Here is a 22,586-nt window from a genome sequence, read left to right on the forward strand (position 1 = left end):
GTTAACATGAAACTGGCAAATCATTTAGCAAACTGGTTAATTTTTCTTTTTTTTTTTTTTCCAAAGTCTCACCATGCAGAAGGGTGGAGGTTCATTCAAAATGTCCAACAAATTCGGAGATGGCGTGCTCGGTTTCGGAATGAAGTCCACATTCAAGTTTCCTTCTAGCAAGGAATGATTCAAGCTGCGAACGAGCGACTGCTCGTAATTCGAAAAATATACTTATTCGTGCATTAATGTAACTTCAATTCAAAATCAATTTCACTAATCAGAAGTACTCTTGTTTTTATTACAGATTCCTTTTAACATTTTCACAATCAGAAGTACTCTTGTTTTTATTACGGATTCCTTTTAGCATTCGGGATATCCCAAAACATCTGACGTGGATTATAGTGTCAAGTCTGGCCTGGCTATGTAAGAAACAGTGCCATTCTCATACAACGCAACACTTGGCACCATACTTTCATATGAACACTTGTCTTTAACAAAATCATATACCCCAAACCAAAAAAGTGTGCCCACTTCGGCAACGGCGTTTGGCCATCGACAAAATCGCGTCCCACAATATACTTGAAATCTAACTTAAACTCGATATAATCAAATATCCCCTAAGCTGAAACCAAATTCATGTTTATATTGCAGTTCAACCGTGGCTAAACTGCGTTTGATACTTCACGTTTTAAAAATGATGGTGAAGAAAAAATTAGGGAAAAAGTTTATGACCTCCCCCTTTTCGCCAAACACCACGCACAGGTGGCCCTCCTCCAGGTTCATCGTTAACTTCTGAGCTGTCTGTTTTTCCAGGATCAGGTTGATCAAAAAGGGCCGAAGCAGAACCATCACCAAGTCGCACTCTCAGGAACTTTGAACCTTTCTTGCGTTGCTTGTTCCCACCACCACCATCCTCTCTAACTTGAGTAGATAAACTGCCATTTGATGTTTCAGTCTTCCCACTAAGCTTCACCGCAGGTTGACTTCCAGAATTGGTATCAGTCCGCTGTTCGATTTTTAATTTGCCCCTGTCGCTTCGGTAATCATCCCTTGATAGCACCTCCACCTTCTCTTCTGAAGATTTATAATTTGCCTGTAGCTGATGTACGGTGCTTAAAAAGTTATCTGCTAATTTCTCTGTGGGGTTACTCCCCCTACTATCTACAGACTTACCTTTACCTTTCTTGTTTACATTACTGTCTTTGCGATGGGTGCTTGTGCTGCTTTGAACCAAGTTATTTTCCAGTAAAACATCTCTTTGCAAGCTAGCACTAACAAGCTCTGCCCGCTTCTGAGTATCAGGGCATGATCTTGCCAACTCAAGCACAAGACGAGACAAGCCAAAGTTCTGCACATAGTCCATATACGTTTCCGTATCTATTGTGCCTTGGCCATATTGGGCAGATATATCCTTAAACATACTGTATCTTTCTTCATCAAAATCAAGAGCACATCGAATCTTTTCAATCAGGGACTGGTTAGCAGACTGAACATTTTCCACATTCAATGAAGAATGACTGCTAGCAGGTATCTTGCTCGCTTGTGGAGCAGAAACAGGAGGAAAATCAGATAGTGAAGCTTCAACAGAGTTGTTCTCCATGAGATTCGGGGCAGATGCAGAGTGAACAATTCTAACATTGTCACGTGTGTCCCTCGATGAACCACCAGGTAAGTGTCCACGAGAAGTTCTTTGGGTAGACTGAATAGAACCAGCATAAGTTGATGATGAAAGTCCACTGTTAATTACAGTCTTCTTTGTCTGCCCAGACTTACGAGAAAGACCCAGAGCATTATTTGATGACTGTCCAAATTGTGAAGGATTACTTGACGGTTGTACCAGTCCACGACCTGCTGCTGGCCAAGCATTACCAGAATTAACAACTGTTACAGTTCTGTTGTTATGACGACGCAGACGTGCAGCCATGGAATTACTAGATGAGCCTTCGACTTCCTGTTTGGATCCTTGATGGCCATTGTTGGAAGTTACGGGTAGTGGTGGAAATGAAGAATCCTCCAGTGGTCCACTCCTTGAGCTATGTCCCAAGGCTTGAAGGTATCTTGAAGATGCTTCAAAACCAGTGACAGCCAATGATTCAAATGGCTGAATGAAAGAATCAATGTCTCCATTCCCATCATCAACAGCAACTTGCCCACTACCTGATGCTGATTGATTACGAAATGTTTGCTCTACATTAGCTGTTTCTAGACTAGCTTCAATGGCCATCGCAAGTTGGTTTTCAGTAAAATCACGACGAAAAGAACGATTTCTTCCACGGCGTTGCTCTTGTTCATTACCATGTCTGTATCGGAAGCTAGTTGGAATCTGTAACAGAGGGAATGTAGCTACAGTTATTTCATAAGGGAATGCAAATAATCTAGGAAATAATTTGTCATTGGAGAACACATTCAAAAGAAAAGATTGTCACTATACATGCCTGAAGAGCAGCATTCCGCTTAGATCGTGACATCCGTCCTCCATGTTCGATAGCATTATGCTTCTAAGCAATAATCAAGGGAAAAAATCAACAAAGACAGAATAAACCTCATAATAACACCAACACATCTAATAATTTTATAGTAAAAGACAAAAATAATAAGGCCCAAATGCACAGGCCTGAGAATCATTATGCAGCTACATAAAAAGCACATAGGCACATTCTAAGCAAATCACTAAAATGAGATTCATGTGCTATAAATAATCACTCACCTTCATCTCTGCTTCAGATTGAAAAACAACAAATTTCTTAGCAAGACAAGCCTCATCTTCACATAAGAAGTGCTCTTTACGGAAGTGAATCTGTACAAGACATGTCAATATAAATACTTCAATTTCAAATGACAGGAAAGATCTTGTAAACCCATTTAGTTAATAAGAGAGTAAAACGAGCCTAAAGCATATATCTTGCCTCTAGGTCATCATAATTCTTAAAGTAGTCATACTGCCCTGTATGCTGCCTGCATTAAGAAGTACAAATATTACAAGTCTTAATTTATGACACACCAATTGTACATGGGATTAGCTTAGTTGTTACCTCTGGCATATATGACAAGTATAATGCTCTGTAGACATATGCACGTACAACTCATTGTCTCCATAAAATCGGGTTCTGCAATATTCACATATGGGATGCCCCATGAAACCACCTCTCTCACTCTCACTTCCATCCACCTCAGAATCACCTGTGCTTATGTGTTGATTCAACTGTGCTCTGGTATATAGCTTTTGCTCACATATAAAAACCTAATTCACAGAAACGGTTACAAGTCTCACAGTCAATAGAAAAGATTACAAGTTATATCGTCCAGGTAATTCTTATCAGACATATCATGAAATGTCACCTTCCTGCCCTCCAAACACAAACTGCACATATGCAACTTGTGACGGTGGAATATATGACCCTTCAATTGCCCTATATTCTTAAACTGTTCTCGTCGCCTTGAAGCAGAACCCTGTGGTTGTTCATCCGTCTTGTCACATATACTGCACGAAAGTCTACACATAGCCTTGATCATCTTGTAATGGTCCACATCATCAAAAAATGCATTTGTATCCTCATGGTACCAATATGATCCAATCTTGCCCTCCCTTACATCCGAAGGAAGGGCAGCAAAATCATTAATCATCTTTGTATAATCTCCTAGAGCCTGGCAGTACGCAGTAAAATTGAATATCAACATCAAAACATAGCACAGATTACAATAACGTATAGTTAGCAGAGCAAGCCCTGCTATCAACATCGACAGGATTAAAGGCTGCATCATTGAATAAAACACAGCTTGCAAATCATGTTTAACCAAATCATGAATTGTTAAATCCAGCGGTTTAGAAGCAAAATCAAGTAAAAATCTTCAGATACAAAACATGCTATTTTGGGTGAATTACAAACTTCCATTAGATCAATAGAAAAGTTCCACAAAACAAGCGCCACGTTTAAATTGGTTCATACATGAATGCAGGAACAAATAAGCCGCGCCAATATAATTGACAGTGATCGCAGAGTAAAAATTTCGCAATAAACCTCAAATAAGGGATAAATATACGCTCCAATAACTCGAAACAACTTGAAACTACAGCTAACAGATACCAAAGATTCCTCTAATTGTTAAAAATGCATGTCATAATCGCACACAACGGTAAGTGTCAATGTGGAAAAGTAAAGATTTTAACTCAATCTACCCAGAGCTCAAATACTCTTCAACAAGAGCAGTGGACGTAAAACAATATCAAAAAACCTGGACTTAGCAAGAAAAAAGAAAAACGACAGAAATTAAGCGGGAAGAAAAAAGAGAGTTGGGCATTGGGCACGACCTTGGTGACGAATACGTGGTTGCATTCGGTCTTGCAGATGCAGCAACAGCGATTGTCGCATATGAAACGGAGGCGAGCGACGCACGTGGAGCACACCTCCCGGTGCAAACAGGGTCCGTAGGCGACCCATTCCAAAGGCTCTGCGCAAACAGCACAACAGTCATCCATCTCTTCTCCTCTCCTCTTGGTTGTTGATTATTAATTACTAAGCTCTGAAATCACAAACCCCAGCTCCAGTGCCGGATCAGACAGGAAGTTAGGTTATTGCAATCGAGAGAGAGAGAGAGAGAGAGAGAGAGAGAGAGAGAGAGAGAGAAAGGAATCGATTGGAATTGGGGTTCTAGGGTTCGAGAACGATTGCGGGTGTGGATCTTAAATCAATGGTTTAAATATATAAGTGATGATTTGCGATGTGCGTGTGGCGGAAGGAAATTTTGTGATGGGAAACCGAAGAAGTTTCCGAGGAGATTGTGATAAAAAGATTTATGTGAAAAGGTGAGTGTTTTGATAGAAGATAGAAGGGTTCGACACAATACCCACCGCCTTCAACATATTTCACACCCCTGGCCTTCCATCTCTTTTATCTCGTCTCTTAATTTTACTCTACTTTATAAATGTTATTTAAATAATTAACCACAGAGTGAAGAATATACATATCAGTTTTTATTTTTTTAATTTAAATATTTCTGTTTTAAGTGAGTATCATATGTGAATGTCACAGTCAGTATCATACATATCTGATATTTATATTCATTATTTTTTCAATATAAATTTATTTTTTTTAATTAAATAATTTTATCCTTATTAAATTTAATTTTTATATAATTATTATAATATTATTTTTATTAAAATTCATATTTTTATAAAATATTTTTTAGTTGGGATTAGGTTAAAATTAAAATCAAATTTTAATAATGTTACTTCCCATTTTTTAGCTTCTTAAAATTTTAAAAATCAAATATGTTTTTAATCTTTTAAAGTTCTAAATTGTTACTCTTCATTTTTGTAATTTTCATTCTAATTTTAAATCAACTTTAACTTTAAATTAAAAATATTTAATAAAATACAAATTTTAATAAAAATATCAATATAATAATTATATAAAAATAAAATTTGATTTAAAAACAAAACAATTTCATTTTTAAAAAAACTATAACTAAATTAAAGAAAAATATAAAAGTTAAATTTAATATAAAATATTAATCGTGAGATGATGCTAATTTAATATATGAATATCTTTTTAATTAAAAAATTATTTTTTTAAATAAAAAAACTACAAACTTGTGACAAACATTCATTTAATTATTTAAATAGCGTTGAAAAGATAAATCAAACAAAATTGATAAAAATTAAAATTAAATTGAACAAAAAAAATTAGAACTAAATTAATAAACAGAGTGAAAATAATTACCAAATTAGTATTTAAGTTTTCTTTCTTTTAAAAAATAAAATAAAAAGTTTTGGTATATGTATGATTTATTTTATTATATTATTTTTTAATTTTTGTAACTTATTTATTTTGTAAATATTTTTATGATTTTTTTTATAAATTTAATAATACTTTGTTATGTCAATAATTATGATTTGATTTTTCTTTTCCTTATTTTTATTATGATAAAGAAAAATCGACACATGTGTAATATTTATAGATTTGATTGAGTTAAATCCCACTTAACTAAAATTGACTTCCTTTTTTTTTAGTTAACTTACTTTTATACGAGTTAACGAGGAATTTAGTATAAACCGACTGAGATCTACTCTTGTAGATAAATTGTGTTTATGTTTTTTTTTTATGGTACCAACTTTTTGTGACTTAATTTAATTGGTTGACTAATATGAATCTTGAATTGAATTATTTTTTATAAAGATTGTATTTTTTTAAGTTATGTTGATATATAAAAATTACAAATTTTAACAAAAATTAATAATTATTTAAAATTTTAATCCAATTAATTTCACCTGACTGAAGTTAAATAACGAATTAGGTTGATTTGCATTTAACCTAAAATAAATGTAGAAACTTAGTCCAACTCAACTCAATATTTTTTAGTTATTAGATAACGAGTTTATACGAATCTTACCTTACCCAAGAATATCTATTATTTTACCACAGTAATAAGATGTATTTTTCTATATATTAATGATTTTCTTTATGTATTTTGTTTCTTCATTTTAATCTTTATTTTTTATTTTTTTTCTCTTATAATACATATTGAAGATAGGCGTCATGTGTAGTACTAAAACAACATTCATCTAAAAATCAGATTTTAATGTTAATGATAAAAAAAAGTCATACCATAAAATTAAAAGGATTGAACTTTTTTTACAATGCTAAAATAATAAAATTAATATATTATAAAAATTATATACACATTTAATATAACTTTTGTATAAATTGATATTTATTATGTTATAATATTTTTTAAAGATCGTGTTATTTATATAAATATTTTTCAAAAACTAAATTTTTTTTTAATTTACACTCTGATAAAGATTATCGATATTAGCTAAATGTATTTAATGTTATTAATACCAGTATAAGTTTTACTAAAGATTATATTGTTTAATACAATTCTATTAAACTATGCTTATGTTATTAAAAATTCTCATTTTGGTAGGAATTAAAAAAAAAATCAATGCTATATATATATTAAAAAAACACAAACTAAATTGAAGATAATATATCATACGTTACTTTATAATTTATAACTCGTTGATGCTGAGTAGTTTTAGTCTCCACCTAAGAATTCAAGTAAAGGACAAAAGTTTCACTAGAAATGAATAGTTAAGTAATACATAATAACCCACAAAATATCCATCAATTTTCCTTACGGTTAATGCGTGTTAAAAGCATCTATTATTGTATTTATTATAAAATATATAAAAAAATAATTATCTTGTATATTGTATGAGAAATCTATATTAACATCTAGTAACTTTTATTCCCATGTCAATGAAGTAAAAAAGTGGTATTCCCATCAAAATATAAATAAGAAGTTATATTACACTTGCAACTTCCATTTTAGCTTTTTTTTTATTCAAATTAGGTTTATTTAAAAAATATTCATAAACGTAATAAAATATTTTGAATTTTAAAATGTTTCTCCTAGAAATAATATTCCTAGGAATGTTATTTTCCTTTGAAATGGAGTATATATTCATTCCTAGTAATAGTGCTAAACATATTAAACATCGTAGTTTCACTGCTTAATTTGTGCAAACTGAAAGAAATTGAATTTGGTTCTTACGTGTGGACCATGCTGATATATCAGCAACAAACAAGCATGTCCTTCCTAGTTTTTACAGAACTTCCATAGACAAGCGAACTAGTGTGACCTTAAAAATGCTCGAGGGAACAATCTGGGAAGAATGGTATTTTTCCCTCGCACTATCAGGTAATACACGCCATAGCAAGGGACATGAATTACTGCCAGGCACAAATACCTGCATGTACATAGATTAATCAGTGAAACCATTTCAATGCAAAAGAAAGAGAAATTAATTAGAACATGATTCAAATTATCTTGATCAATTAGGAATCCCCTTGAGACGTGTAAATCATGGAACATTAGATGTTAGTATTTTGTTAATGAAAAGAAGAATCAAGAGTCTATTTCATCATTCTTTTCAAACCCTTCAAATCAACCTTAGCTCTCAAATCTCAAATGTTAATAGGGGAAGTTTAACTCAGAATCTCTTCTAACTTTTACTACTAAATCAATCTTATAGTTCCATGGAATGATTTCTATTCACAAAGTGAATAATGCAAAACAAAACTTGAGCAATTTTAGAGTGTATGTAGGACCCACCAGATAGGAGCCCATTCGTTATTAAGCTCGAGAAATGGATATGGCCACCTGTTAGGGAACAAAAAAACAAGCTTACAACTATGTGAAAGAAAGCTTGTTCTGACAATGGAAACGAGATATTTACAGTTATGGTACCATTGGAAACCAAAGGCGTGGATGACCCATTGAAAAATTACGTAACCACAGCTCCAGAGAACGAAATAAGAGAGTCTAAACCAAGGGAATTGCTGCCAATGAATGCACCAACATCACAACCGTGAGATGGATGAGTGCTAAATGCTTTTAAACTTGGATGAAGTTTCTTTAAGTACTTTTGGTATTGTCATCCAGAGTTTCATTGCGTTAAAGATTAGTGTAAAACAATACTAAAAGTACTTATCTAAATTTTGTCACTAAATTTATTCAAGGGTGAATGACACTTACGAGATTATTAAGAGCTGTATCCAGAAGGAGGAAAAATGCATTCAATGCATGCATGCATCCCATCAACTGTCACGTTCAGGCCAACAAAAACCAGTTAGAGTTCTTTCTTGCACAGATAAATTATAATACAATCAGTAGTATAGACAGAATTATCAAGGATTTTTATGACACTGCGGGAGTGAAATCAGCAATGAGTAGACGAAATCATAATGTGACATTTATTCTATCAAAGTAGAGAATGGGGAGGAAGCTGTAAATAATCATTAGTCATGGGTAATTCTAGTGTTTGTATGCAGAAACAGTGAATGAAAGGAAGAATATGTACGAGTAGCAAAAACAGCTAGTGTATAGAAGGATTAGTCTTACCGGGCTTAGTCTTAAATGAGAAATTTGTAAGAAGGGAACTATAACACCCCAAAATAGAATGTCTGTTAAGATGGCAGCCCCTGCACATGTCTGTAAATGCATATCAGTTAACCGATACCAGAAAGGCACATAGTGACATTTTTCACTGTAATTTTCCTCAGAGGTAACATTGAATTCGATGTGTTTGACCTACCTGATACGTAGTTTGCATGAGGTAACCCCAAAACCCTGCTCTTTGTTCAAAGTCCTCTTCAACATATCGCCTTTCCAACTTGATGGAATCCTTTGCTTCTTTCTCTTGGTAGGTGTTTATCTGTTCCACATCCCTGCTCAGAAACTCATCCTTTTTACCATTGTGAATGAGAGGTTTATTAAGGAGCTTCCAGCATCCATATACAGATATTGTGGTTCCCAACTGCATTCAAAGTTCCAAACAAGTAATAAATGCAAAGTAGGTGCCAATTCAAACAACCAAACTTATATGCAATTCCTTAGGTGTTTTTGGTGTTTGTCTCTAAACAGAATGAAAATTCACTTCTACAACCTATGCTCAACATTAATGTGTAAACCTTTATTACATAAATTAATAAAGTGAAACTTTAATTCTGATCAAAGAAAAAAGGAAAAAAGTATATCTTCGACAATGAATTTACAACAGATGGAATTGTCTTACCGCAAAATATACAATAACCAATGCAAAAGTCCACCTGCAAATAAATACGCCATAGATTAAATGGTCTTCATAATATAAGAACCTATAAAAGCACTACAATTGGCATATTACTCAATTCCTTCCAGAGTAGTCTAGTCAGAGGAATAAATACATCGAATGTTGGGGCAAACAACAGAAAGAAAGAGAAGGGAAAGAATATAACATCTTAATAGGCATGAAAACAAATTCTACCCTAGGCTTGTCATGACTTAATCGGGGGCATAGAGAAAGTACTACAAATGACAGTTTTATAGGAATAAAAAATGAAGATCTGCAATTATATAAGGCATGCAGACAGGGGAGTGTCATAAATTACACAAGCAGATGAGGTTGACCAACAAAGGTCAAGTCTAACTGATGAAGTTAGTTCTTCGCAACCTGTTAAACCAAAGTTTGAAGCTTTATCACGAGAGATGTACATATTCAGTGTCTAATTAACCATATCTCTATATAAAAAAATAGGGTAAGTGTGATAGCAAAGATAGGAAGAGAAAACATACTCAGTGTAGTAAACAAAGATTCTGGCATCGTATAGTAGAACATCCCAGAGCAAGAAAAGAAGCATGATCACAAAGGAAAGGAAACGGGTACAAAGGAGGCAAAAGGGGTGCAATCCTTGCCAGCAACTTGTCCATAGCTGTGAGGTGCTCACGTGATAACTGGGCAGAACATCCACGACCACTTCATCGTCAGGTCGAGACAACAAAAGGCTCTCATAGGTGGTCTCAAAGTCCCTCCGGGAAACTCTCTCGTTCATTCCCAGCACCAATAACGCTCCTAAAAAGGCCAACCCAACTATTCCAAAACACGCGAAATCATACCACGCTGTCTCCAATGCCATGGTGATTGTTGTTGTTTCCAGTCAGTTGGTTAATTAACCACCAATCATGCACCTCTTCTATGGCTTCGTAACTTGCCACATTAAGCAACAAGTACACACAGCTCTTCGGTGTGGGCTCTGAATTTTCATATGGGACTGGTAGCTTAACTTTGAATGTCAGGTTTGGGATCTTTGGGACAGAACTTTTACAAAGGGTTACGTTACGCGTTCAGACACAGGTGGTGTGGAATTCGGTGAGACAACGTTTGGACGCGCGTATCGATGGGAAAAAGAGTCTTGAAACTGTAAAACATGTCATAAACTTGGGCTTAAGCACGTGGCCGGGGAAGTGATTTTGGGCTATTATGTATTGTATTTTTGAACTCCTTTTACTATTGGTGGTGCCTACGGTACCAATTAGACCGATAAGCCCGTTCTGTATTTGGATTTTGTACAGAGAAGAAGAAGCGCTGATTTCTCGCAAAAATTGTTTTTCCTCTTCTCCATACTATTTATAATTATTGGACTAGGATTTTTAGACAGACTAAAAAGGAAGTACTGTAATAAACAGTTTGAGTATATTTAAATATTAGTAAAAAGATCTAAATATAATATTTTTTAATTAAATTAATCTTATTTAATTTCATATTCTAAAAACAATCTCAAATTTTAAATTTTAAATATTTACATCAAATTTATCATAAATTTACTAATAAAAACTATATTTAAACTCTCTTTTTTTATTAAAATGTATACTGGAAACTTATTAGAAATCACAGTAAAACGTATTAATGAGACTTTTAATAAATATAGTATTAAATGATTAAAATAAATTGTTTGATATAATGCTTACTTTAGGTTTTAAAGACTGAATTAAACTGATGAAACACTTAACTTTTAACTAATTCAAACATTAACATTAAAAATGAAAAACAATATAAATGAAAAAGACTGATATAAATTTCTACAACTAGTCTTGAAAAACAATGAAATTTTATTAATTTTTTTATTTCCATTATAAATTTCCTAAACAATATTAAAAATGAATAGACGTGGTATATACATAGACCACGTATGTGTAACTAGTGTGAGTATGTTTTATACAGACAGGTCAACTAGCCAATTTAAGAAATATATGATTTTAACACAAGTTGGACTGTCACAGGGGAGGCTTCAAATAATTTTCTGATTTTCAATAGGTTGACTTCAATAATATTCCTCAGCTAGCTGTTATATTCTCTTCATATATATAAATGGCAATGCATGAAATGTTATTCACCAATCATCAACACGGTTTCTCAATAAATATATATTTCATCGCTTCTTCAACAATGTGTGTATTTTCTTCTAACAATGTATTTGGATGCATTAGATTTTGTGATTTTGATGATGAAGTTTTAGCTAGGGTTTGGTTGTGAGATAAAATGTGTTACGTTTATGATTTATTAAAAGTTCACGTGTTTCTTCCTGCGGTTGTGGGGTTGACAAAATAGAAACTGATTAATTGGACTATACACAAAGTCTCTGTCTCTGTCTCTACCTTCAGCTTCAAGTCGTATAATATAATTTTCAGCATGTGCTTTTGACGCCACCCATTCAACTACTTCTGAAATTATATAATCATAAGCCGAATTTGAAACCACCTTATAATTGGGAAACTATGCAAAGCCTAAATAAACGGAAACAAAAGAGAGTGGTTAAACACGATTACAAATACATGTGTGTTTGTCTTTCCTGTAATTAGTTGCCGATGGTTTTGCCCCGTATAATTGAAACAAACAAAAAAAAAAGTAAAGAAGAAAAAGAAAAAGGCTTGGTGAATTGAACAATATGAGAAAAATTGAATCTTTGGAATTGTAAACATCGAGGGTGGAATGAAACCTGTAGATTAATTAGCCCTTAGTGGCCGACAATTTCGCCGCATCTTAGAGACTAAATGAGTAGATAAGAACGAATGGTCGTAACATTTGTGCTACAATTACTGTGGTTCGTGCTTTCCCTAGTGACATGGAGCAAAAGACACGATTCATGCAGTAGAAGAAATCTATTTGATCAATGTAATGAGTTAAGTTTGAATTCAAATATTCCTACAAAAACATGCTTTTATCTTTACAAAATGATATGGCAAAAAAATATAATTGAAATGACTGCCTCTGGTTCCAGGGTTGCACAGTTCTTTAGTTTATTGGAAGACAGAAAAGTCAGCAAATTAAGTATCCTTGACCTTATATGTATATGACAGTATGCAACATTATAGAAAGTAACACAGAGAAAACTTGAAATACATAAAATAAAGGAAAAAAGAGGGAGTGAAACAGGTGATGTGATGTTAAGAAGCTAAACCCAAGATAAGGAAAAGTACATAGAAAGCAAACAGGGTTTTGAGTCACAAGCAGACTAAAAAACATACAAAAACAAAGGAGATGGACAGTGCAGAATTGAAAAGTCCCAGTAACAATGTAATTTGACGCACCGCATGACATCATCTTCTCAACTTGAAGGATAAGGAAACCAAAGCCAATCTGCCACAAAAAAGAAAAAAAAAGTTTTTTTTTGGGTCTAAACGTCAACTGGTGTGAAAGAATAACTTCTGTTAACCACAGAGAAGCCACCATCCACCATCAAGTTGTGACCACTTATGTAAAGGGCTTCATCAGAAGCTAGAAACAAAGCTGCTTCTGCTACATGCCTGGCCTTCAACACCACACCCTTGAGGTTAGCTTGTGAGTAGCTATTAGCTTCAACTTGCTCAGGCTCAAAGTTGAAAGCCCTGCATGCAAGAGGTGTGGCTACTCCAAAAGGGGATATGCTGTTGACCCTTATTCCATACGCACCGAGTTCACTGCAAGCTGATTTCACCAATCCCGTAAGAGCATGTTTTGATGTGGTATAACCATGAGGACCCGTTCCACCAACTGTGGCAGCCACACTGGTGGTGCATATGATGGATCCACGGATGCCTTTGGCAACCATCGCACGTGCCGAGTGCTTTATTGTGGCGGCTACACCGCGAACGTTTGTGGCCATGGTGTTGTCAAACTCATTCAGATCAAGGTCAAGGATCCCAGACAGAGAACCTATTATTCCTGCGTTGCTGAACAGAATATCTATTCGACCGTGTTTTTCCAAAGTGAAGTTTATGGTTTCTTCAACTTGGTTTTCATCTCTCACATCGCAATGGTGGTAAGTCACTCTCTCTGACCCTATCGAAGCAGCAACTTTTTCACCTTCCTCGTCTTGAATATCTGCTGCAACAATAACTGCTCCGTGTTCTGCGAACAATCTCACCGTCTCTTCTCCGATACCACTTGCTGCCCCGGTGATAAGAGCCACCTTACCCTCCAACCTATAATCAAAGTTCATCATCAAAGTATGAATCTGAATGAGCAAAATCAACATAATATATTACACAGACAACAAGATAAAACAATGATGATCAAAGAATAAGGTTCGTCAATAGATCTAACTTGGAGGAGCACCTTTGTTTCGGCATTGGAAGTGATTAGTGAGTGACTGAACGAATGAATGAGTGAGTGAGTTCTTGTTTGAACTATGAACACTCCCCAAAACCTGGAAATAAAGCTCTTGGAGTGACCCCTAATAATAATATCCTATATTTATAAGGTTTGTAGAGCGATACATTACATTAACTAACTGTTTCAATGTTCATTATAATCGTCAAATCATGATTAAATATTAATAACTACTTGTCTTATTGATCTTATATTTGAAAAATGTCGTTAATCAGATACTTATCCTAGTAACTGTTGAAACTATAGTATAAGCATCCTTATTTTTTGTTTGGCCTGATGCATTTCTTTAGGATAGGAAATCAAATAAATATACGTGATCTGTGGGTGAAGAAATTTGATTATGCATTCATTATTTTGGTGAATTCCACGTCTCCAACTAGGTGTATGAAGCATATAAAATTCAATACACTCTGTTTCGAATCACATGGCCTTCATCATATGCTTTTAATGTACAGTTGAAAGGTCAAGCATTCCAACTCGTACAAGCTACACCATTGATTACTTTTTTTTATGCAATCATACAGTTATAGAATTCAATTGTTTTCCAGATGTTTAATACTTTATCATATAAATTCCATGCCGATGGGAAAATTTTATTCCCTCTTTCAAATAAACGAATTTGATCAACATTTAATCCACATGTTTCAGTTGGTCATAATTTTTTTTTATAAATATTCTGAAAATCAGATTATTTTTTTTTTTTTTAAAGATTGCATTCATACAAATAGGGAGAGAAAAAGAGTGAAAAGAGAGAAATATGTAATGCAATTTTTATAGTTTCTGTAATATAAAGATGTATATACAAATATGACATAGTACAACTATACAAAAAATATAACTCTAAATTCACTTTGGTGTGAAGCATGTGTGTGTAAAATACAGAGACGGTCTAATTAGTGTAGAATAATTATACTTAACTAAGCTTTAAGCTCCTATAACCGGTCAGAATTATTATTATTTTTTATGATTGATTGCCTTTCAAAAGCATTATGAAAGCAAGAAACTAAGATACGCACACATGTAGTTGCCAAAATTATAAGCTTAATGTTGTTTAATAAGATTATTTATGTTAATTGACGAATGTGGACGGGCCAATTGAAGAACATGATACTAGGAATGGCTTTATGTGGAAGTAACAGTCGTACATGTCTCTTGGGTTTGGGTTCTTAATTGTGATAGTTGATCGATTGGGCCATTTCTTACTGCACCTCCCTTTTTTTCGTCCCGCAACTCCATAAAACTAATCCTCAATTTACACCTCACTAAAATTAGAACAAAACCCCAGCACCTCTCTTTTTAATATTTTTCAGATTAGTTATTTCGGAAGGTATTTTCAATTTGTATATTTCTGAAAAAAATATATTAAATATCATATTAATAATTTTTAACTCCTTTGTAAGTCTTAAGATTATTTTAATAGTTTTATCTAATTAATTAAAAATTAAAACATCATGTGTATTTGGGTGGGTTTGTATGTGTGTTCTAATTTTTTTAGTTTAAAATGATAGTTAGATTTATTATAAGAATGTTTGTAATTAGAATTAAATTTTAATGATGAAAATAAATCTCTATTGACAAAAATAAATTTATTTAGAATTTATTGACGAATTTTAAAATTTAAATTATTTATAGAAATATTTTTTTTGGTGTTGATTTTCTTTTTGTGAAATTCATCCATAAATTAAAATTTTAACTGTTGATTGATATTTTCATTGGTAAATTTAATTAATAATTAATAATTTTTATTTCTTGTGGATTTATTTGTTAATAAGTTTTGTTAGTAAAATAACGTTACATTTTCTTTCTCGACTTTTTACTAATTCATGTAAAATTCGTGTTAATTATGTCTTAAAACTCGTTGATAAAAAAAACATAACATTTTTCATCAAGTATAATGAGATTTTTGTATAAGTTAAGTGGAGATGGATAAAAATAAGAGAATAAGAGAAGGAGGAAGAGGAAGAGAAGAACACAAAACTAATGACAACAACAATTATGCTACAACGATGTAATGATAGCAATGATAGTGGCCATGATCAACAGTGGTGGAAGGGGATGAGGTGTAGTAGTAAGGGACTAACACAACATTGACGAGGATAGTAGAAAAGTAAGTGAGAGAGGAGAAGAACGAGATGAAGAAGAGAAAAAAAAAAGGTAGAAGAAGACTTTATTAATGACTAAAATTTGTCAGTAATTGATGATGATGAATAATATTTATTAACGAATTTAAGTCGTTGATAACTATTGATGAATATTTACCAAAGGATTTTTTTACTATTAATAATTACTAAATATTTTTTTATCTATTAATAAAAATTCTTAATAAATTTTTTTATTCATCAATAAAATTTATCAACGAGCATTTTACCAAAGAATTTTTTATCGTCAATAAATTCAAATTACCAATAAAATTTTACTATTATTAATGGTTTTTGTGTGACAATAATTAATGATTTAAACAAATAATTATTTTAAAAATAAAATAATAATTTTAATTCAAAAAAAATTAGTAATTTTAAATAAACAGTAATTTAAAAGATAAAAATGATGAAAATTTGTGTTGACTAAAAGAAAAAATTAGTTTTATTAATACTAATGTAAACATAGGTAAAATTTTTACTTTTTATATATTATTAATTTTTTTATTTTTGTTTAAAAATTTTAAATTATATTTAAATTTTTAAAAGAAAAAAATTTCAATGATGATTTCATTCAATCAAAAGACTGAAATTTAATAACTTCTCCATTTCTTCTCCTCCACTCAATTCTCATGTTATATTATCTTGGTTGTACCAAGATGCTTTTTTTCTTGTCTTTTAAAATACATTTTTTAAAACTTTTTAAAATAATATAGTATTACAGATTATAATTTTAAATTAAAAAATATATAAATATAATTAAAATATTATGAATTTAAACTATTAAGTGATTGTAATTTTATTTTTTAATCTCTTTTCCAAAGTCCTACTGTATTATTATTATTATTATTATTATTATTATTATTATTATTATTATTATTATTATTATTATTGTTGTTGTTGTTTTGTAATGAAAAGAATTGGGGGAAAAAGCCCTAAGAAAAGTTGGTGTAAATGAAGAAAAGTTGTGTAAATGATATGTGGAATTGAAAGAAAGTGTCCCTACAGAAGAGACAGTGAGAGGGACCTCACATAACATTAATTTCATTTTCGGACCAACAAATTGGTGCCTCCAAATAGAAACTTAATTATTTAGAAGAATCTTCTTGTCAATATATATATCATTATATTTTCATAAACAACGAACTGAAAAAAAATTGTTTAAAGATGCCCATTTGAGATAACACATTTTAATATATAAAAATCTAAACACGTAATTTAGATTTTAGAAACCGAAAGCCAAACATATTTGTATTTTAACTTAATTATATTTTAACTTAATTATATTTTTATTTAAAATAAAGAGAACACTGACTCCCAACGAAATTCTTAAAACTTAAGTGATTTAATGACGGCCGTTTTTCTTCAATCAACTTACTTATCCTTTTTAATGAAAAAATATTATATTTAAATAATAATAATAACAATACATATAAATAAAAACTAAAAAATAAAATAATAATATATTTAATTATATAGTTATTTGCTAAGTATTTTATATACCTATATAAAAGCATTAATCTTGCAAGTCTCTTATTTAAGTTTTGCTTTTAATTAAATTTGATGTTAATGCAATAAGTTTAATATTTTATAAGAAAAAGAAACTGTACAAAAAGATAAAATTTTTTTGAAGAAATTAGTAGATAAATCTTTGAAAGATGAAGTATAACTATGAAGGTAAATTTGGAGTTTAGATTTTTGATTGAAAATTGAGGTTGAGCATGAACTATTTGAAACACATATAAGAGGTTTAGTATATCTTTGATAAGTTATTTTAAAAGTGACTTGAAAAACAGTTTTTCATTTTTGTATTCTTTCTTATGGGTTATGTTAATATGAAATTTTAGGTTTAAAGATTTTTGATACAGCAAATTCTTATATATAGAATTCTTCACTTATATTATAGTCATTTTAATCGAATTATAGGTTCTGATACGATAATTCTTTAAAAAATTTCACTGATAAAATAAATATTAATAAAATATGAGTCTAACCTCCATGACTTAATTTCTAAATCCTTAAGACAATAAAATTTTGATTATTACTAAATAAAAACTTTCTGATGCTTATTTAACCTGAAATTTAAACTTATATCTGAATTCTCAATATATATAATATGATTATTATTGATTAAATTTTAAAGACTTACGATTGAAAAGTATTTTTTATTATCTTGACTTAATTTTGTTTTTCTAAAGTTATGTATTGATGAACGATTCATAATTTTATTAATCAACTTTTAATTATTTGTTGAGTTACACACAAAAGAAAAAAAAAAGAGAAGACGATGATGTTAAAAATAAAAATATTTGCTTGAGATCAGTTTTACTTCTTTTATATCAAGTATATTAAAAAGTTATAGAGTATATTAATATTACAGAAATCTTTTAAGAAAACGAGTATTTTATTACTTGGACATTTTGATATTCAAATATCATTATTTTTATCATACGACAATCACGGACAATCACTCTACGGATGACCTACCATCATTTTGTTCATTCGATTTCTATTGCAAGATAGCATTCCAGATTGGATAATTTAATTTTTAATGCTTGGAAGACCGTGATTAACAACGACGAAACCTCCATCGACGACCAAGTTGTGTCCACTGATATAAGCCGATTCATCAGAAGCAAGAAACAGAGCAGCTTCTGCAATATGGCTAGCCTTCAACGTGATTCCATGCAAATTCGCTAAAGCGTGACCTGCAGCTTCAATTTCACCATCCGTCATATCCAAGGCTTCACAAGTAAGAGGCGTCGCAACCGCATAAGGTGAAATGGAATTCACTCTTATGCCATAAGCTCCAAGCTCGCTGCACGTCGACCGAACAAGCCCAACAAGGCCGTGTTTGGATGCGGTGTAATCATGACCCGCGCATCCGGCCACAGAACCAGCCACGCTGGCCGTGCAGATAATGGATCCACGTGTCTTCCTTTCCACCATGACACGTGCCGCGTGCTTGATGAAGGCTGCCGCACCGCGAAGATGCACGGCCATGCTGTTGTCAAATTCAGTGAGATCGAAGGCTAGAATGCTTGACAAAGGACCCGCCACGCCAGCATTGCTGAACAAGATATCTAAGCTCCCATATTTCTCTACCGCGAAAGCTACTGTTTCTTCGACGTGCTTCTCGTCTCTCACATCACAGTGGCGGTAACTCACTTTCTCTGACCCAAATGAAGCTGCATACGTCTGACCTAATTCGTCCTTGATGTCTGCTATGACCACCGATGCTCCGTTTTCGACGAATATCCTCACTGCTTCAGCTCCTATTCCGCCAGCTCCACCGGTGACGATAGCCACCTTACCCTGCAGCCTAAAGATCACATAAACATATTGTGGTTAATTAATCTTCCGGTGAGATTCTTAAAATGTGTGATTTTCTACCCCATAATAATATATTGGTGATAAATCGCGTAATTTTAGAAGATGGAGAACAAATTTTCTTGATTTAAAGTCTAAATTCATGCAATATAGTGAATTGATTGAAACTATCAATCCTTGGAGTAGGTAATGGAAAGAATATTGAAAGCCAGACCTTTGTTTGGACATTGATACGTGACTTAACCTTTGCTCAGACTTTGTATATGAGACTTCTTAATTAGTGTAAAATTTCCCCAGATTTATAAGAGATAAATGTAGCAAGCAAATCAAGAAAAACGTGTTAGTACTGCTACAAAAGATGAACGAATCACGTTTTCCGGGTTTGGCTTGAGGTGTTTCTGAAGCTGTAGGGTCATATTGTCCGGTTGGTGGTTGTTTGTAATAATAGACCTCGTCGCGTACATGATTTGAATTTTGGAGTAAGAATATCAAAACAATTCCTGACCGTGAGTAAAATTTAGTACATCCATAATTTTTATGATATTTTATCTTTTTAATGAGTTATTAAATGGTTGTTTTGGTATCAAAACAATCTTTTTCGTAAAGTTTGTAAAAGATATTAATGAAATACTTTTTACCGTCAACTTTAATGTAAAATTTAAATATTTTATATTTAAATTATTTCTAATAATAAGTTAGTTATTAGTTTCAAAGTCATGTTAAGCATTAGTGTCCATTTTACCATTTTACTTATTTTATCTTGACATTTCAAAATTCACCAATAATTGAAATTTACTATTATTTCAAGATTATTATTTAATTTCTTATATTCAAATAGATCCAAAAAATTGTTGGTTTGAGATTAGATTATAATTTTACTTTTCTTTTATCTAGTACATTTTATTGTCCTTTTAAATTAATATATTAGGTTAATTTCACTTTAATATATATATATATATATATATATATATATATATATATATATATATATATATATATATATATATATATATATATATATATATATATAAATCGGCTGAATGAAATACAACTAAATAAATACTACTAGAGATGGTAAAGTGTTATTATTTTCAACTAGTTTTAAAGAAATCAGTATTCTAGCTAGTTGTTGTTTCTAACCTAACCAAAGTGAAAGTGAACTACATGAAGCCATTTAGTTAAAAGAAACTTTTCTAGATATTCCATTTATCTTGTTCCATTTCAACCAAATAACAAAACTAATTTATTCAAACTCAATCCAAATCATTACTTTTAAGTGTTACCTAACCATCCAAATCATATTGTAATCCAATTACTTTCAATTTGTTATATAAAAGTCAATGCTGACTAATTCTTACGTTTCCATCATATGTTCAAACTTTGGGAAAGGTCTTTTCTATTTTTCTTCACACATAATTTTGAACATATCATTAGTTTGAGATTAACAGACTTTATAATAACCAACCATGTATTTTACTTAAAAAGGAAGCAAAGTCAAGTGGATCTTATCACACACCAATAATCTTTAATTATGTTTATATCAACTTCATTTAACTCGTTACTTTCGTATTATTATTACTACTATTATTATATGAAATTATTATTTAGTTTTTCATTATTTTTCCATTTTCCTGATTAAATCGTGCTTTCATTATTAAAAGTAAGGAAAGATTAATACTCTATAATGTAATAAGTAAAGACATCTTACAATACGTAAATTTTACACACATGTGACCACCGAAGTAATTCAACTCATGAAATAAGAATTTAAAAGTTACAGAAGACAGAGGAAAGAAGAACGTAGAAAAACATTTGGACCCAGTGGACAAGATTGAAGACTAATCATACTGCGGAGGCTGCTGTGTTTCTTGCCTCTGTTTCCTCTGGGATATGTTACTTTTGAATCCTAGGAAGCCAACGATTAACGGCGGTGAAACCTCCATCGACGACCAAGTTGTGGCCACTGATATAAAGCGATTCATCAGAAGCAAGAAACAGAGCAGCTTCCGCAATATGATTAGCCTTCAACGTAATCCCCTCCAAATTCGCAGAACCATGTTGCGCAGCATCAACTTCAGCAGGTCCCCAATCGAGTGCGTCGCAAGTAAGAGGCGAGGCAAGTGCATAAGGCGAGACGGAATTCACTCTTATTCCATAAGCTCCAAACTCGCCGCACGCCGACCGAACAAGCCCAAGAACGCCGTGTTTGGATACGGTGTACTCATGACCCGCGCTTCCCCCGACGGACGAAGCCACGCTGGCAGTGCAAATTATGGATCCACGGATTTTTTTAGCAACCATGACGCGTGCCGCGTGCTTGATGGTTGCGGCTACCCCACGAACGTTAATGGCCATGGTGTTGTCAAATTCGTTGAGATCCAGATCCAGTAAGGATGAATAGGGTCCTGCGATGCCAGCGTTGCTGAACAGGATGTCTAAGCTGCTATATTTCTCTACTGTGAAAGCCACTGTCTCTTCAACTTCATTCTCGTCTCTCACGTCACAGTGCCGATAACTCACTTTTTCTGAGCCAAACGAAGTTGCCAAACTGTGACCCAGTTCGTCCTTTATGTCTGCTATCACCACAGATGCTCCGTTTTCCACGAATATCCTCACTGCTTCCGCTCCTATTCCGGTGGCTCCGCCGGTGACAATGGCCACCTTACCCTGCAACCTAAAGAACAAACAAATTGATTACGCACCGACATAACCGACAGAGGGATACTGATGAATACTGAAGCCCTTGCATACCTTTGTTTCGACATTCTCCTTCTTTGCTTTGATGGAAGTTGTTAGGAGGTGAAGATAAGGATAAGAAAAAAAAAAAAAAAATCTTTTTTGGGTTTCAAGTATTGACCAACATCTTTTGTTTTATCTGGTACATTTTATTGTCCTTTTAAAACTAAAATTACTCATGCAAAACGTATCCATTAACAAAAAAAAAAAACTATCAAAACTAAAAATTTCATAATAAAAATCACTGTTAAATAGTTTTCAAGCAAAACAATTAATGCTAATTAATGCTATAGTGAATTCTAACTTTATCATTCCAGTAGTGTACACGGGTCTTATCTTTTCCTTTTGTCATTGAATCCTTTATAAAAAGACTTAGAGATACAACAATGAAATTAAAAAAACACAAGATAAAACTAATA

General features: G+C 32.4%; 5 protein-coding genes across 6 annotated transcripts; all 5 read right to left on the reverse strand.

The window, feature by feature from the left end:
- Positions 1-415: 415 nt before the first annotated feature.
- On the reverse strand, positions 416-4,851 carry LOC108329275 (uncharacterized). Its single transcript, XM_017563416.2, has 7 exons — positions 4,301-4,851; positions 3,331-3,636; positions 3,024-3,232; positions 2,898-2,946; positions 2,699-2,788; positions 2,427-2,489; positions 416-2,314 (listed from the first exon to the last, which is right to left on the reverse strand). Exons 1-7 carry the CDS (start codon positions 4,466-4,468, stop codon positions 704-706), a joined length of 2,496 nt encoding a protein of 831 aa, XP_017418905.1. The 5' UTR covers positions 4,469-4,851; the 3' UTR covers positions 416-703.
- A 2,530-nt stretch (positions 4,852-7,381) lies between these two features.
- Positions 7,382-10,867, reverse strand: LOC108328064 (uncharacterized). Of its 2 annotated transcripts, XM_017561848.2 has the most exons (8): positions 10,111-10,860; positions 9,572-9,605; positions 9,092-9,313; positions 8,899-8,988; positions 8,533-8,598; positions 8,245-8,336; positions 8,110-8,157; positions 7,382-7,744 (listed from the first exon to the last, which is right to left on the reverse strand). In XM_017561848.2, exons 1-8 carry the CDS (start codon positions 10,449-10,451, stop codon positions 7,627-7,629), a joined length of 1,011 nt encoding a protein of 336 aa, XP_017417337.1. In that variant the 5' UTR covers positions 10,452-10,860; the 3' UTR covers positions 7,382-7,626. The 2 variants fall into 2 exon arrangements, with proteins under 2 accessions (XP_017417337.1, XP_017417338.1); XM_017561849.2 differs by lacking the exons at positions 8,110-8,157; positions 8,245-8,336 and having other exon boundaries at positions 10,111-10,867.
- Positions 10,868-12,754: 1,887 nt separating this feature from the next.
- Positions 12,755-14,106, reverse strand: LOC108328461 (short-chain dehydrogenase reductase 3b). Its single transcript, XM_017562331.2, has 2 exons — positions 13,910-14,106; positions 12,755-13,776 (listed from the first exon to the last, which is right to left on the reverse strand). Exons 1-2 carry the CDS (start codon positions 13,921-13,923, stop codon positions 12,990-12,992), a joined length of 801 nt encoding a protein of 266 aa, XP_017417820.1. The 5' UTR covers positions 13,924-14,106; the 3' UTR covers positions 12,755-12,989.
- A 4,380-nt stretch (positions 14,107-18,486) lies between these two features.
- Positions 18,487-19,720, reverse strand: LOC108328558 (short-chain dehydrogenase reductase 3b). Its single transcript, XM_017562438.2, has 2 exons — positions 19,646-19,720; positions 18,487-19,423 (listed from the first exon to the last, which is right to left on the reverse strand). The coding sequence occupies exons 1-2, from the start codon at positions 19,657-19,659 to the stop codon at positions 18,643-18,645; spliced, it is 795 nt and encodes a 264-aa protein (XP_017417927.1). The 5' UTR covers positions 19,660-19,720; the 3' UTR covers positions 18,487-18,642.
- A 1,398-nt stretch (positions 19,721-21,118) lies between these two features.
- On the reverse strand, positions 21,119-22,298 carry LOC108327994 (short-chain dehydrogenase reductase 3b). The gene is made up of 2 exons (XM_017561759.2): positions 22,183-22,298; positions 21,119-22,105 (listed from the first exon to the last, which is right to left on the reverse strand). Exons 1-2 carry the CDS (start codon positions 22,194-22,196, stop codon positions 21,325-21,327), a joined length of 795 nt encoding a protein of 264 aa, XP_017417248.2. The 5' UTR covers positions 22,197-22,298; the 3' UTR covers positions 21,119-21,324.
- Positions 22,299-22,586: the final 288 nt, after the last annotated feature.

The sequence above is a fragment of the Vigna angularis genome, chromosome 2 (assembly GCF_016808095.1).
Source record: "Vigna angularis cultivar LongXiaoDou No.4 chromosome 2, ASM1680809v1, whole genome shotgun sequence".
NCBI lineage: Eukaryota > Viridiplantae > Streptophyta > Magnoliopsida > Fabales > Fabaceae > Vigna > Vigna angularis.

Excerpts from the sequence above, each read along its gene's own strand:
- LOC108329275 (XM_017563416.2), bottom strand. The coding sequence starts at position 4,468 with ATGGATGACTGTTGTGCTGTTTGCGCAGAGCCTTTGGAATGGGTCGCC. Across the intron at positions 3,233-3,330 it reads TGTGTTTGGAGGGCAGGAAG|GTTTTTATATGTGAGCAAAA; the intron begins GTGACATTTCAT and ends TCTGTGAATTAG. Across the intron at positions 2,947-3,023 it reads ACTTGTCATATATGCCAGAG|GCAGCATACAGGGCAGTATG; the intron begins GTAACAACTAAG and ends TTCTTAATGCAG.
- LOC108328064 (XM_017561848.2), bottom strand. The coding sequence starts at position 10,451 with ATGGCATTGGAGACAGCGTGGTATGATTTCGCGTGTTTTGGAATAGTT. Across the intron at positions 9,606-10,110 it reads ATCTTTGTTTACTACACTGA|GTGGACTTTTGCATTGGTTA; the intron begins GTATGTTTTCTC and ends ATTTATTTGCAG. Across the intron at positions 8,989-9,091 it reads TCATGCAAACTACGTATCAG|ACATGTGCAGGGGCTGCCAT; the intron begins GTAGGTCAAACA and ends ATGCATTTACAG.